Source organism: Vigna unguiculata, chromosome 4 (genome assembly GCF_004118075.2).
Source record: "Vigna unguiculata cultivar IT97K-499-35 chromosome 4, ASM411807v1, whole genome shotgun sequence".
Taxonomy (NCBI): Eukaryota; Viridiplantae; Streptophyta; class Magnoliopsida; order Fabales; family Fabaceae; genus Vigna; species Vigna unguiculata.
Window position 1 is genome coordinate 33,259,777 of NC_040282.1, and position 13,662 is coordinate 33,273,438.

At 30.8% G+C, this 13,662-nt stretch overlaps 2 protein-coding genes across 3 annotated transcripts; one reads left to right on the forward strand and one right to left on the reverse strand.

Moving 5' to 3' along the window:
• Positions 1-1,119: 1,119 nt before the first annotated feature.
• LOC114181805 (sm-like protein LSM3A) lies at positions 1,120-4,247 on the forward strand. Its single transcript, XM_028068368.1, has 3 exons — positions 1,120-1,324; positions 2,927-3,022; positions 3,810-4,247. The coding sequence occupies exons 1-3, from the start codon at positions 1,208-1,210 to the stop codon at positions 3,888-3,890; spliced, it is 294 nt and encodes a 97-aa protein (XP_027924169.1). The 5' UTR covers positions 1,120-1,207; the 3' UTR covers positions 3,891-4,247.
• A 991-nt stretch (positions 4,248-5,238) lies between these two features.
• LOC114181804 (fructose-1,6-bisphosphatase, cytosolic-like) lies at positions 5,239-11,171 on the reverse strand. Of its 2 annotated transcripts, XM_028068367.1 has the most exons (13): positions 11,039-11,171; positions 10,734-10,925; positions 10,572-10,619; positions 10,287-10,361; positions 9,704-9,765; positions 9,410-9,476; positions 8,801-8,914; positions 8,427-8,513; positions 7,470-7,540; positions 7,315-7,380; positions 6,461-6,547; positions 6,306-6,381; positions 5,239-5,573 (listed from the first exon to the last, which is right to left on the reverse strand). In XM_028068367.1, exons 2-13 carry the CDS (start codon positions 10,890-10,892, stop codon positions 5,451-5,453), a joined length of 1,035 nt encoding a protein of 344 aa, XP_027924168.1. In that variant the 5' UTR covers positions 10,893-10,925; positions 11,039-11,171; the 3' UTR covers positions 5,239-5,450. The 2 variants fall into 2 exon arrangements, with proteins under 2 accessions (XP_027924168.1, XP_027924167.1); XM_028068366.1 differs by lacking the exon at positions 11,039-11,171 and having other exon boundaries at positions 10,734-11,003.
• Positions 11,172-13,662: the final 2,491 nt, after the last annotated feature.

Sequence of the window (13,662 nt, forward strand, 5' to 3'; positions counted from 1 at the left end):
TATATATATATATATATATATATATATATATATATATATCTTTTTATAATTTTATGTTACTAAAGATGGAAGTATTATTATTATATTTGGTATATTTGATTCTTAGTATTTAAAATGAATATAAATTTTGAATAAAGTATATCATAATAGTTATGTTAAATTAATAAATTAAAAAATGTCAGTTCACAATAACGGTTTTTACAAATAAAGTACATTACTAAATAGAAAATTTATATAATATAAAACTATAAGATATACATATACGATTGATATAAATTATTAAATTGTATGTTTCATAACAAAAAATGATGATAGTTGATAGGAAGGTGACGATTGGAAGTGCTCGACCGCGGTTTGCAATCTACAGCAATGTTAACTTCATGGTTGAACTTTGATGGTGTTTTGAAGATAGTTATTATTGATACTAAAATATTTTATTTTATTATTCAAACTCAGCATTTTTAAATATAATTTCATTCTTAATTTTAAGAATTTCATTACATCACATAAGTTTGCTTCAATAGTATTTGTCTTTTGCAAAATTATATTCTTTAATATAATAATTTTCTCAAGACTTTTGTATTAGAGATTAGAAGTCGTTCTTTATGTTAAGAAGTAAAATTGCGATACTCTGAGAATATCCTCTGTATGTATAATGTTACTGTCATTACTTATTCAAAGAAATTCAACTATTTCTCCCTTAAAGGACAATTCGTGAGACATTTTTTCTTGATAATTGGCTTCCACAGAGTACTTTAATGGAATGTTGAATACATTCTAATAAAAAAAAAAATTAAGAAAGTAAAATTTGGAAGTCTTAGAAAATTTTAACATTGGAAAAATACTTTGAAATGTTTTAAGTTGGAAGATCTAAAAAATACTTTTACTTCATAATTATAAAGTTTTTTCTTATAAATTCATGCACCAAAACAAAAGTTTTATTTCGAAATTCGTAAAAATACTATTGTAGACTAAAACCAAACACGTTCTTAAAATTCTAAAATTTCGAAAGGAATGTTTTTGAAAAACAAAAAAACTTAATGACATGGGCCATAAAGATTAGGCCTATGCTGAGCCCAAGATCCATAAAATTACAAATACTTTGAAACTAAAGAAAAGAGAAAGAACAAGAAAAAATTGACTCAAAAGGGTTACACGAAAAAACTTACCTCCAAGAGCAGAAGCACTGAAACTAGTGAAGTGATTGATGGCTACAGAGGAAGAGAGTGCGGTGAAGGAGCCTTTGGATCTCATTAGGCTCAGCCTTGACGAACGTATCTACGTCAAGCTTCGTTCTGACAGAGAGCTTCGTGGCAAACTTCACGTAATTTCACTCCTTTTTTCCTTTTCAATAATTTCTGTTTGCTTTCAACTTTTGCACTCTTTTTTGTGGTTACCCATTAATGTACAGACTGGAGTAGGTTTTCTTAGATGTGAAATTTGTGATTTTTAAGGTGTTTTCAAGGTAATATAAATCTGGGTTGCTTGCAATTAATGGCAAATTTGTGCCTTTCTGACTGCCCTAACGTTTGTAAGAGTAATTGGTTGTTAGTACTTTCCGGTGGGGATTGAGCTGAATCTTTGATGTTCCAATTTTGGCTTTTGGAAGGAATTCTTGTTTATTGCTGAATGGAAATTTTAGTGTTTTGAACTAGAATTTAAAATAAACTGGTTTGGGATGAGGGATGATAAGTATGTATTGTTGGTTTTTAATATTTGTTAAATTCTTTGTTGGGTAAGGACTTCATGCAACCGGTTGAAGATTAGGCTAGAGTAATATGAACCCTTTGGGATTTCTAAGCCCTTTATGCGGAAAGGATTTAAATGGTTGGATGAGAGTAGCATATAATGATTATATTGTTTTTGAAGGTTCTTTTAGTGCTTTAACTAAGTGACTTTTTTTGGAGGGCGGTTGGTTGGTGTTTTTTATGCAATTATTTATTTACACTTCTTGAATTCCTATAAGATTACAATGATTTTGTTAATTAATTTACCGAATGGTTCCTATTTGTTAGTTGAAACTAAGCTGTGTTTGCAATGAATTTTATGAATTACACGTACTTGTCGTTGGTCTTTCTTGTTCATTTGATAGAAGTATAAATATGAGAAATATCTTAACTGCATAGGTTTCAGAATTTAGTTTGTTATGAAATGGGTGATGAGTGGTAAGGTAAAGTTTCAGCACGAAACCTGAAATTCGGTGATCCTTAAATTTGTGATGTGCTTAATAGTTTGAGTCCAATAGTTTGTACCACTTGTAAAATTGCTTAACTTGAACTCTGGAAGCAACCTCTGTATATCCCCAATGGCAGTCACTTGTCTGACTGCAACTACTATGTCTAATTTACTTAGTTAGTTACATAACTACAACTATTAATCTTTCAGATCCAATCTCTAATAGTTTTGTTGCTTCTTATCTTCTGTGCAAAGAGTAATGGTAAAATCACTCTCTGATAGAAGTAGTTAGTTACCTGATGGAAAAAATATTTTTAAATGACACACAGAAGTTAAAATGAGATATAAGTTTGGAGTCCCTATGTTGTTATTTTAAAGGGTCTTAACAGATTAAATTTGGTCTGATAAGTGCTTAAAATATGCTTACCCTAAAATTTGTTTATGGATTCATATTTAGTACACGGGAAAGACTTGTCTTTCTTTCTGATTTATTTATTTGCATACTGCAACGCAGTCAAATAATCTGTTGTCATGACACAACTAGGGTTAATGGCATCTATTTGATATGTATCTAGTCTAAAATTATAAAAAAAATTATATCCAATTAAAAAGGTAATATACAGAAAATATGAATTGCTTTATATTTAGGCTGCCTAAGCAAGATTTTGTAAGGGGAGATTCGTTTTAGAACTATTGTATCTGGCTCCTTCTGTTTCTCAAATTGTACTGGGTTTTCAATTTGGCATTGCAGGCTTACGATCAGCATCTTAATATGATTCTTGGTGATGTTGAAGAGGTTGTTACTACTGTGGAAATTGATGACGAGACATATGAAGAAATTGTGAGGGTAAGTTACAATCAGCAAACAAGGAAAAATACATATATATTGTTTTTTGGCAAAGCTAAGTGGTAGAACTATGATTAATTGATGGAAAATTTGAGTACTCGTAGATTATAGATATGTTATACTTGAGATTCAAAACAAAGAAAAATGTATGTTTAAAGGGCTTAAAGAACCTCTCTCACTATCTTCTATTTATAATAAAAAACTGATACAATAATACATAGAAGATTAAGAGACTGCACTAGACACCTAACTAGGTACAGCTGAATATATGTTTCCAACACTTTACATCGTGTACTTAGGCTTAATGATAATACCTGCCTGTTTTGGAGCAGCCATCGGCATCAGTTATACCTGCCTGTTTAGGTAGAGGTGATAGTTTATTATAAGAGGTTAACAAGAAACATTTTTTGAATGGACTAAAGATATGGCCAAAGAAAGTGTTCATCATTGATTAATGTATAGTCAAGCTAGAAACATCTGGTTCTGGGTGTTTTTCAAATGAGACTACAGGCATTATGCTCTTCCACTATTGACCTTATTATTTCACAACTTGGATGCTAACAAATGTGCAAAGCTATTTACTTGACTGACTTTTATAAACAGTAATACATTATGGAGAGCCAAAGAGGAACCACCTTTGAGATTTGTTCATATGTAGGGAATGCCAAATGCATATATTTATGAACTTCAATCTGCATCAACGTTAAAATATCTTCTGCAAATGCATGCTACATTGTTTCTAAGATAAATTTCTTTGGATGATCTTTTGTTTTCTTTCTGATTGCAGACTACTAAGCGGACGGTTCCTTTCCTGTTTGTTAGGGGAGATGGGGTGATATTGGTTTCGCCGCCCTTGAGGACTGCATAACATGAACCCATGATGAAGTATGTGATCATTTGAATAACAAGTGTCACTGTTTATGAAATTGTACAACTTAAGTAGTTATCTTCTTTCTTATCATTAGATTAGCTACTTAATTGGCTTGTGTGCTAGAGATTTATGTTAGACAGTCAATTTTCAATCATCTTTTTTATAGCTTAAAAGAATCATGGCAAGCCCATGTAAACAAGGATTTTTGCTGTTGTGTGGAGCTGCCATTGTATCAGTGACTCCATAAAAAGAGTAGGCCATGATTCTTGATTTGATATCTCTTCTTCATGTCCTTCTTTATTTTTAGTTACAATAGAATATATTAGAACTGGGATGATATTCCAGTTTGATGCATCTAATTATGAAGTTTTCCGAACATTTCTTTTAGTCAAAGGGAAACTTTTTTCCGAAGAAAAATTTGAGATGATTTTCATTCATGATTTGAAGGATTCAGGTAGCTTATTATAGTACAAAGCACGGTGAAATCATTGATGATTTGTTTGATAGAGGTAAGAATTGGTTAAATCGAAATTAGTTGGTATAGTGAGAATATAAATTAAGGAACGTGGTTGAAAAAAATAAAGATGAAAATGTGAAGAGAGATATAGAAATAAATGATGAATAATACAGTGTGATCTTTTTTATTTTTCTCCACCAAAGCCATATCAACCATTTCCTTTAACGAATGAAAGTTTACAAATCCAGTATACAAAAATAAGTGTGTCTTATATAAAATTTGAGTTTTTAGGCAATTTTAATACTGTAAATATATTTCCACGAGTGATCACATGTGTCAATAAACCGAGTTTATTTTTTTAGTGAGTTAGAACATTCAAAGAAATCCAGAGTTTTTTAGATGTCTTAAAATTGCGAGAAATTAGGGTATGATTCACTCATTATAAAATCTGTTTGTTGAGCATTTGGCCATACAAGGTAGTTTAAGCCTTTATCACAAGTAGGTTCACAAGCTTAACAAAAAATCTAAGATTTATTCGAATTTATAGGGAATAAACAAGTTTGTAATCCTCTTTCAATTTTCGGATTTAGTTTAAGCTTTTCAAAGGAAAAATGTCTGACAAGGGGTTGAGTTTTATTGTTCATAATTAGTTAAAGTGCGATTGATTTTTTGTTTTTCTTTGCCCATTTTTAGTCTTTTCCTGGATATTTTTTATTATTTGTTTTGGGACGAATGGACATAATTTTTTGTATAAATTGTATATCTTAACGAATTGGGGAAATAGAGCTAACGGGTGTTTTGAAATGTGTATTTTTATTATAGTCATTTGAAATAAAAAGGTTTGCCGATTTAACTTTGAAATGCTTTTGGAGGCAATAAAAGCAGTAATTCTTCATCAGTAACATGCTAAATTGCTACTTTATTCTAAATAAATGTTATAACCATAACAGACATGCTAACCACTTTTATCAGCACATATACAGAGCAGCTAAGAAGTTCTCTATAAGAACCTGCTAATAACAATGGAGAAAAAAAAAACAATGGGAAAACAAGTGCTTCTGAGTAGCCAAAAGTACAAGGAAATTTAACCACTTTCAGTATCATTCTGCTTCACCCTCAGCAGCAGCAGCAGCATAAAGCCCTTTGATTTCCTCAACATCATCATAGCTACCAAGGAAAACGGGAGATCGCTGGTGCAACTTCGTTGGAACTAAATCAAGTGCCTGATCACATAAAACATTCATCAATTCATTGCCAAATGGTGCCTTTGAAACTATCAGCCATATTTCCTTTGATTGCATTTGGTAGGGAGAAAGAAAGAAGAATCGATGAAGGATTAATAGATATTAGTGAATTTCATGCTATTCCAACTCTGTTTTCATTCCATCAAAGAACTACAAAATACTAATGGATCTCGTTTCTTATTTTCATTTCACGTCACTTTCACTCTCTATTTACACTCTTCTCCACCTATTTTCGTACGAAGCAATAGCAAGAGTGTTTAAGTCTGATTCAAGTTTCAAGTTAAAGGAAAAGGTTTAATTAATATTTTACTCCTTGTTTTAATTTAAGTCATACGAAATAAGCATCAAACCGGGCATGATACAAACACTGACATAAAAGAAAAGACTTGGAGACATCACATACACGCAGAGAGAGAAACAATAATGAAATGAGTAATAAAACAAAATGTTAAAGCTGATGAAGTAAAGCCTAGTTAATATCACCGTGTGTCCATGCATATGGTGTCTTTCAGTTTTGTGAAGGTGTTAGTATGTGAACAATTGTCAGAAAGTGTTGGCCTGGGAAGAGTACTTCAAATAAGAGAGATGTTTGTGCTTTATAGTTTATATCTAAAAGCTCAATTCTTTAATTCTTGTAGGGACCGTTTTTTTGTTAGGTTGTTTAAACCAAGGAAATTTTGGCAGAGTCAGATAAAAGTGAATGTAAATTACCCTTTCCTTGCCCGTGAAAGACTGTCCTCCTGCCTGTTCCACCAAAAATGACATTGGGAAGACTTCATACAAAACACTACATAAAAAAGGTCAATTAATAAACCAACAATTTCTAATGAATGAACGAATAAATATGAAGGTTGAACATGACATACCGAAGTTTTCCATTTGGATTTTTCTTATCACCAGGGTACAAAAAGATGCCTCCGTAAAGCAATGTACGATGAACATCAGCTACCATGCTGTTAATGCATAGACATGTCATAAATTGCAAAAAGAAGTTGAAACTTATAGGTTAGTCATTCTGTGGTTTGATTCAAGAGCAGTACTTCATGAGGATAATGCAAACCAAAGTTGAGTTGAACTCATAATAGCTATTAACAAACTCTGTTAGCAGATTACTTTCAGACAGGTTAAACATTATATGTAGTTCTAAAAGCATAAATGAAATGACTATTGAATCATCCCATTATTCAGAACACACAAATTATTGTTTTTTCGTGAACAAACGAACCAAGTTATCAATTTAACAATTGCATCTATGGATTACATCACAGGTCTTTTTATCTTCTATGACTCATCCTTTATCTATGGTCCGGTAAATTTCAACCAGAAGAAAGTTCACTGTTCAGAGTAAATTGATGCCAGAAAATAAAAATCAACTGCTAGAAAATTGATGATTTGACAAACTATGGCAACGAGTGCTAATTAAAGATAGCTGTTAATACTTAAACTCAACTTTACTCTTAGTTGAAAATTTGAAAGCTTCATTATAGAACAAACCATTACCAAGGAGAGTCTTAGGGTGACTTCTTTTTACTTATTATTAAATGTAACTCTTCGTACCTGTTTTTAAATTTAACTTTGGTCTGATTATTATTTCTAATCGTTGTTTGCATTAGCTGTTAGAAAATAAGTTGCGGGGTGGCAATTAACTAATTCAACCGAGGACTAAAACAAGGGAGCTAAGTAAATTGAACTGCTTCAAGGATTGAGAATCTAATTATACCTTCCAATATATCTTAGAGACTTTGGCGATGAACCATCTTCTGGAAACTTGCATTTTTCAACGTAACTGAACAGAAGCAAAAAACAAGTTACAAGATGGCAAAATTTGCTCTGTAGTGCCTGAGAACACTTTAAGATTACTAAATTCGAACATACGCTGCAGTAGGACCATCCCAGTGTTTGGCATTTCCTTCATTAACTGAATAAATATTTCCTTTCTTTGGGATCTGCACAAAGAACAACACATCGAATGATCAGCATATGCCTCAAGTGACCCACAGATGGCGTGGTTATACGTGTGTTTATATTTTATATGAATTGTTGCACTGACTTTCTCTGCCTTAAAATCAGGTAAAGATCAATAAATACTGGTGCGATGATAAAAAAAATCATGAATATCAAAGAACACTAGACAGGAACATAATTCCTACTTTGGCAGGTTTAAATAGGGACTCTTTCAGGTTAAAAAAATCAACAGAAGAAGGAACATACGCCCTCGTACATTTCTATTATTCGAGGAGAACAGATCATGTCAATAATTCTTTTTATGTGAATCATCTAAATAGTTAATAAATATTGTTGGGCAAAATATGGTTCTTCAAAATAGTTTGAAATTGAACATAAGCTCTTATAAAATTTAACACATGTTTTTAGTTCCTATACAAAATACATGCTTTTAATCCCTGAAAAGGGGTTAAAACCACATTACTTTCGGTAGAAGATATTAAAAATGCATTCAGTTTTTATATAGATTAAATCTGAATTTTAAGATATTTGGAGGGACCCAGATATATTTTACCTGATATTGTCCAACATTTATTCTAAAGACGGAAAGTGATTAGTTGTCATTTTAACTAAATTAAAATAAGTTGAGCAAGCTCGTATGGGAAGTAAAGCCTCCGGCATCCAATTTTAAATTGCTCAGTCTTTGACCAAAGAAACTTTTGTGGACTTTGGGCATAGTTTAAGGACAAGAGAAAATTTTCCTTAGATTCAGTGTGAACATAGATTATCAAGCAGGCGCTGACTTTCACAAGAGCCGAGCAGCCAGGCAAGCATTTCCTGGGAGAAGACAATTTTTTATTAGTGACGCATAAGTGATAAGAGTAATACCTTAATGCCAGGGTGAGTTAGGATGAATTCACCAAGAGATGGGTCAAGGGTGAAACCATTAACACCAGCTCCAGTACTTATCACAAGCTGCAAAACCAATAGGTCAAATTGAAATTAAGTTATTAAGAATTGCAAGTTTACTATGAAAGCAAAGGAAAATTCTCAGTCCTCTGCTATTCAAGAAAAAAAAGAAGAATGAATATTGTTTTCTTCTTCCTCTAAAAATGTGAAACAAAAACTCATACCATTATGCTAAATTTTGTCCAAAAGGATAAAATATGTAACAGAATGAAGAACAAGCAGAAAACAGACGCACCCAACAAATACTGGTATCTAAATTCTAAGCAATAAAAAAATATATAGGCTTGTCATACCGTGCAAGAGCTTCCATACATACAATAACCAGCTGCCACCATTTTCTTCCCAGGACGCAGGACATCCTCTACAGTTGGTTCATGGACATCCGCTAACGTATAAATTCCAAAAATCTACAACATATTCAATTGGCAGACGCAATATCCAGTTAGTCTGGAATTTTAATCCTTCCATACATAACTCAAGCAGCTTCCATTAAAAGCACAATTATAGTATTATTATTATTGGCGGTGGTGGTGGACAAAAGTTACACGTACTTGTGTAGTTTCTTAGATGATTTTGTTACAGCAGTTTTTAGTTAGAATTGAAGTTTACTTAAGTAAAAACATTGCATATGAAGTCAAGGAATGCTAGTAACACATTCTTTCTATCACAGTTTATAATTGACTAAAATTTATTAAAAACTACAAAATCAGTAGATAGAATTCTTAAACCTATAAAAGTTTTGTAACTTTCTATGAACACTAATGTGTTAGAGATTGTTGTTAGCATTTTCTGTTAAGTTTAGACTATAATTTTAACTAAGAACAACACGGAAAACAAGTAAGAAATTGCATTTAATTTTTTATCATAGCAGTAAGAATTGCAAGATGGAAGAGGGGTCGTACAGTGCCAATGGAAACCCCACAATCAATGTTAGACGAGCCATCCAAGGGGTCAAAAACAACACAGTACCTGCCCAGCAATTGCAAACCAAAACATCGAACAAACTAATCAGAACAGAAAACTCAAAAAAAACATTTTCTATTAGGTTTTTAATTGCAGAAACTGTCCCGTGATGCAACTGTAACTTGCACAAGTCACAATTGCCCAACAAGTGACAGTGTTGTTGCAACTGTAATTTAAACCCTCGTACACAGAGCAAAAACTAACAGAACAAGGAAACAGGGAGAATGGACAACTTTCCACGCTTAGATGGCTCCACAATTATCGCGTCTTCGTCTTCTTCAGAAACCAAGATGCACTGTTCAAAGATAAATAACACTATTACCTGAAGCCTCATTCATTGAATCCCAGAAAAAATAAATAATAAATAAACATATAAATCAAAGTCTTAGATTATGATCATGGTTTTGTTGTGATTGTCAAGATGGCGTGACTTTGTGAACAAACAAGGGCACCACAAAGTGGTAATAAAAAACTTGATTTTGCAGGCAAAGGACTGCTTTTTTAGACCTTAAAATAACGAAGGTTTAAAAAAATTGTTACGGTTTCGTTGTAATTTCGACATTGTGTAAAATTGTTAACAAATGCATTCATACAGAATCCAGAACCCTTCACGACTAAATCGTAGTCTGAACCATTTTGAAAACCTCAAAATAAATCAAAATTTTCAATTGATGTCGGTGTTTTTGCTGGGTAAAATTGTGAACAAATAGAATCGTAAAAAAAAAAAAATCCCAAGACCTTGTGTTGCAACGCAGATCCTTCTTCAGAACCTCAAAATAAATAAAAGGAAAACAAAAAAATCACACAATCACTTACAGTTCGGCCACTGCTTACGAGAGCCTTGATAAAAACCTCATTGGAAAGAACATCTAGTTTCTTCTGTTCTTCACCCTTCATTCCAAACACACATGCAACCAAAATAAACAAATAATTAATGAAATAAATAAAATTCACACAATCGTTGATATTACAAGAAATTACAGACAAATAGCCACAATCGTAGTGGCATTGCAGTGTTGTAAAATCTCACAACACCAAAAAAAAAAACAGTAAAAAAAAATTTCATCGGATCTATTTATGAAGAAGCATGCACACACATACCTGAACATTGGTCTCTCCAGCGAGTCCAATAAGCTTAGCAAGTCCAGCCTGCACAGGTCACGACGTATTAATTCAAGCACAAACACATAAATCGTAAAAAAAGTTTCATTAGTGTTCATCATGATTCTGTAGTAAAATTAATGGAGAGATTGAAGGCAGTACCTTATTAACCGAGGAGCAAACGAACTTGCAACCGAGAACAATGTGATTGAGAAGGATGGTGAAATCGCCGCGTGACTCGGGGTGCTTGGATTGCTCGTTCAACACGAAACGCGTTATGGTCATCAAGTCCGTGCGCAGTGCATCGGCACTGTGGTCCATTTTCAATTCCAAGAATCTTCAATAACCTGAAAACTGCAATCCCACGTCGGAAACGTCACATGCGTGAGCGAATAGATGTATAAATTTAAAGAAGAAGAAGACGAAATTAAATGATAACGCTAAATAAAAAGTAATGAAGTAGAGACCAGTCAATGGCTCCACTTGGGAGATTAGGTGCGGATTTCGAGGTTTGTTAGAAAGGAGTGAGGAAAAGATAAAAGATGCGATGGGGCTAGTATGACACGTGGCAGTCCAAAGTGTGGAAGGTCATGTTTGTTGCTGATGCCGCGGATAACGATTATCGTACCTCACTTTCACAGGAGTTCAGTTTCTCTATCGTGAGAAAACGTGCCGTGTCTTTGCGGTTTATTTGAACGTCCCTTTCAGTATTATAATTTAAATAATATATTTAATGTGATTAAACGGTAGTGTTTTAGAAATCACTTTAATGTTATAAAACTTGTTTATGAAAATAACAGTGGTGGGCACAAAGAGTGTTTTGGTGTTTTTTTTTTTTGTAAAAAACTTCTGATGAATGAAATAGTGGTTCTAAAGAAATTTATTAAAAGAAAATTTCTTTTAAAAAATTTGTTTAAAGTTTATTTTTGACAATTGTAAATAATTTTGAAATGTAAAAATTATAAGGATAAAAATAAAAGAAGTAATAATTTGAGTATTTAGGTAAAGTGATTTAATATATAAATTAAAAAAAATTATTTTAATATGTATATATAAATTATAGTTAAGTTTGTGTATTCATTTGATCTCAAATTGAAGAAGACAATTTTAGATCGTTTTAAATTATAGAAATACTAAATTAAACGAAACAGTTTATGTAATTTTAAAAAAAAAATTAAAAATTTTATGACTTAACATGTGTCATGTACGGATTCCAATTTGATGAAAAAAATCAAATTATACATTTTTAAATAATTGAAAAACTAAATTGAACTAATAAAAAATAAGAAGAACAAATTAAACCAAACAAAATATTAGATGGCTAAATTAATAATTAAACCTAAAGTTAATATATTATTAAATTAAAAAAATTTTGAACAGAGAAACTCCAAAACACTGATACTTTCGATGCAGAATTTTCATAACATTAAAGTGATGACTACCGTTTAACCACAATAAATATATGGCTTAAATAGTCTTTTGGTCCTAGTTTTGGTCGACTTTTTTCACTTTAATCCTACTTTTTAAATTGTTTTCAATTTGGTCCTATTTTTCGTTATATTTTTTCAATCAACTCCTTTCCGTTAATTCCGTCCAAATCATTAACGGATGTGAACAGTAACTGCCACGTGTCATCTTGTGATTTTTTTGATTTTTTTTAAATTTTTTTTAAATTTTTTTTAAATTTTTTTTAATTTTTTTTTAATTTTTTTTTAATTTTTTTTATTTAAAAAAAATATACACGTGTCAAGCTTATATTATGCCACGTGTCAGAATTAGATTTTTGTATTCAATTTGGTCCTATTATTCGTCATCTGTTTTCAATTTGGTCCTAGTTTTTTTTAAAAAATTTAACATTTTTTTTCCTCTCCAAATTGAGACAAAATTTAATTTGTATATATTAAAATGCATATTTTTGTAAATATTTTAATTTAGAATTAAATTTAGTTTAAAATTAAAACGAAAAAAAGCAATAACACCATTAATTTAAATTTTTTTTTTAATTTAGTATTTTTTTCCTCTCCAAAGACAAAATACAATTTGTATATAAATGTTATATGAATATTCTTATTAAAATACATATTTTTATTAAATATTTTTAATTTAAAATTAGAGTTGGTTTAAAATTAAATATTTTTAACCTCTTAAAATTTTAAATTAATGGTGTTATTGCTTTTTTTAGTTTTAATTTTAAACTAAATTTAATTCTAAATTAAAATATTTAACAAAAATATGCATTTTAATATATACAAATTAAATTTTGTCTCAATTTGGAGAGAAAAAAAAATGTTAAATTTAAAAAAAAAACTAGGACCAAATTGAAAACAGATAACGAATAATAGGATCAAATTGAATACAAAAATCTAATTCTGACACGTGGCATAATACGAGCTTGACACGTGTACATTTTTTTTAAATAAAAAAAATTAAAAAAAAATTAAAAAAAATTAAAAAAAAATTAAAAAAAATTAAAAAAAAAAATTAAAAAAATCACAAAATGACACGTGGCAGTTACTGTTCACATTCGTTAATGATTTGGACGGAATTAACGGAAATGAGTTGATTGAAAAAATATAACGAAAAATAAGACCAAATTGAAAACAATTTAAAAAGTAGGACCAAAATGAAAAAAGTCGACCAAAACTAGGACCAAAAGAGTATTTAAGCCTAAATATATTTATTTAAATCGTAACCGTGAAACGGTGTTTCGGCATCGTTCCAACAGAGTCACAACACGCTTTCTCACAGCAGAGAAACCGAATTTCTTTCACAGTCTTCCTTGCACGTAAATTTGTAAATTTATATTTAAATCATTTCGCAGCTATCCATTTTTCTAACAATTTTTTTTTATTTAATTCAATTAAATTTTTATTTTAAAAAAATGTTATAATTAGGTCATTTCTCTTGATAGTACACTAATGATATTATTTATGTGTTACATATTAGCACATATTTTTTTTTAATTTTCTTATAATATTTTTTTAAAAAAATAATAATGTCATATGTCAATCTGATATTGTGTCACGTGAGATTGATGTGGTTATGACAGTACCACGTGTCAGCTATTGGATTTATGTGAAGAGTCTCAATG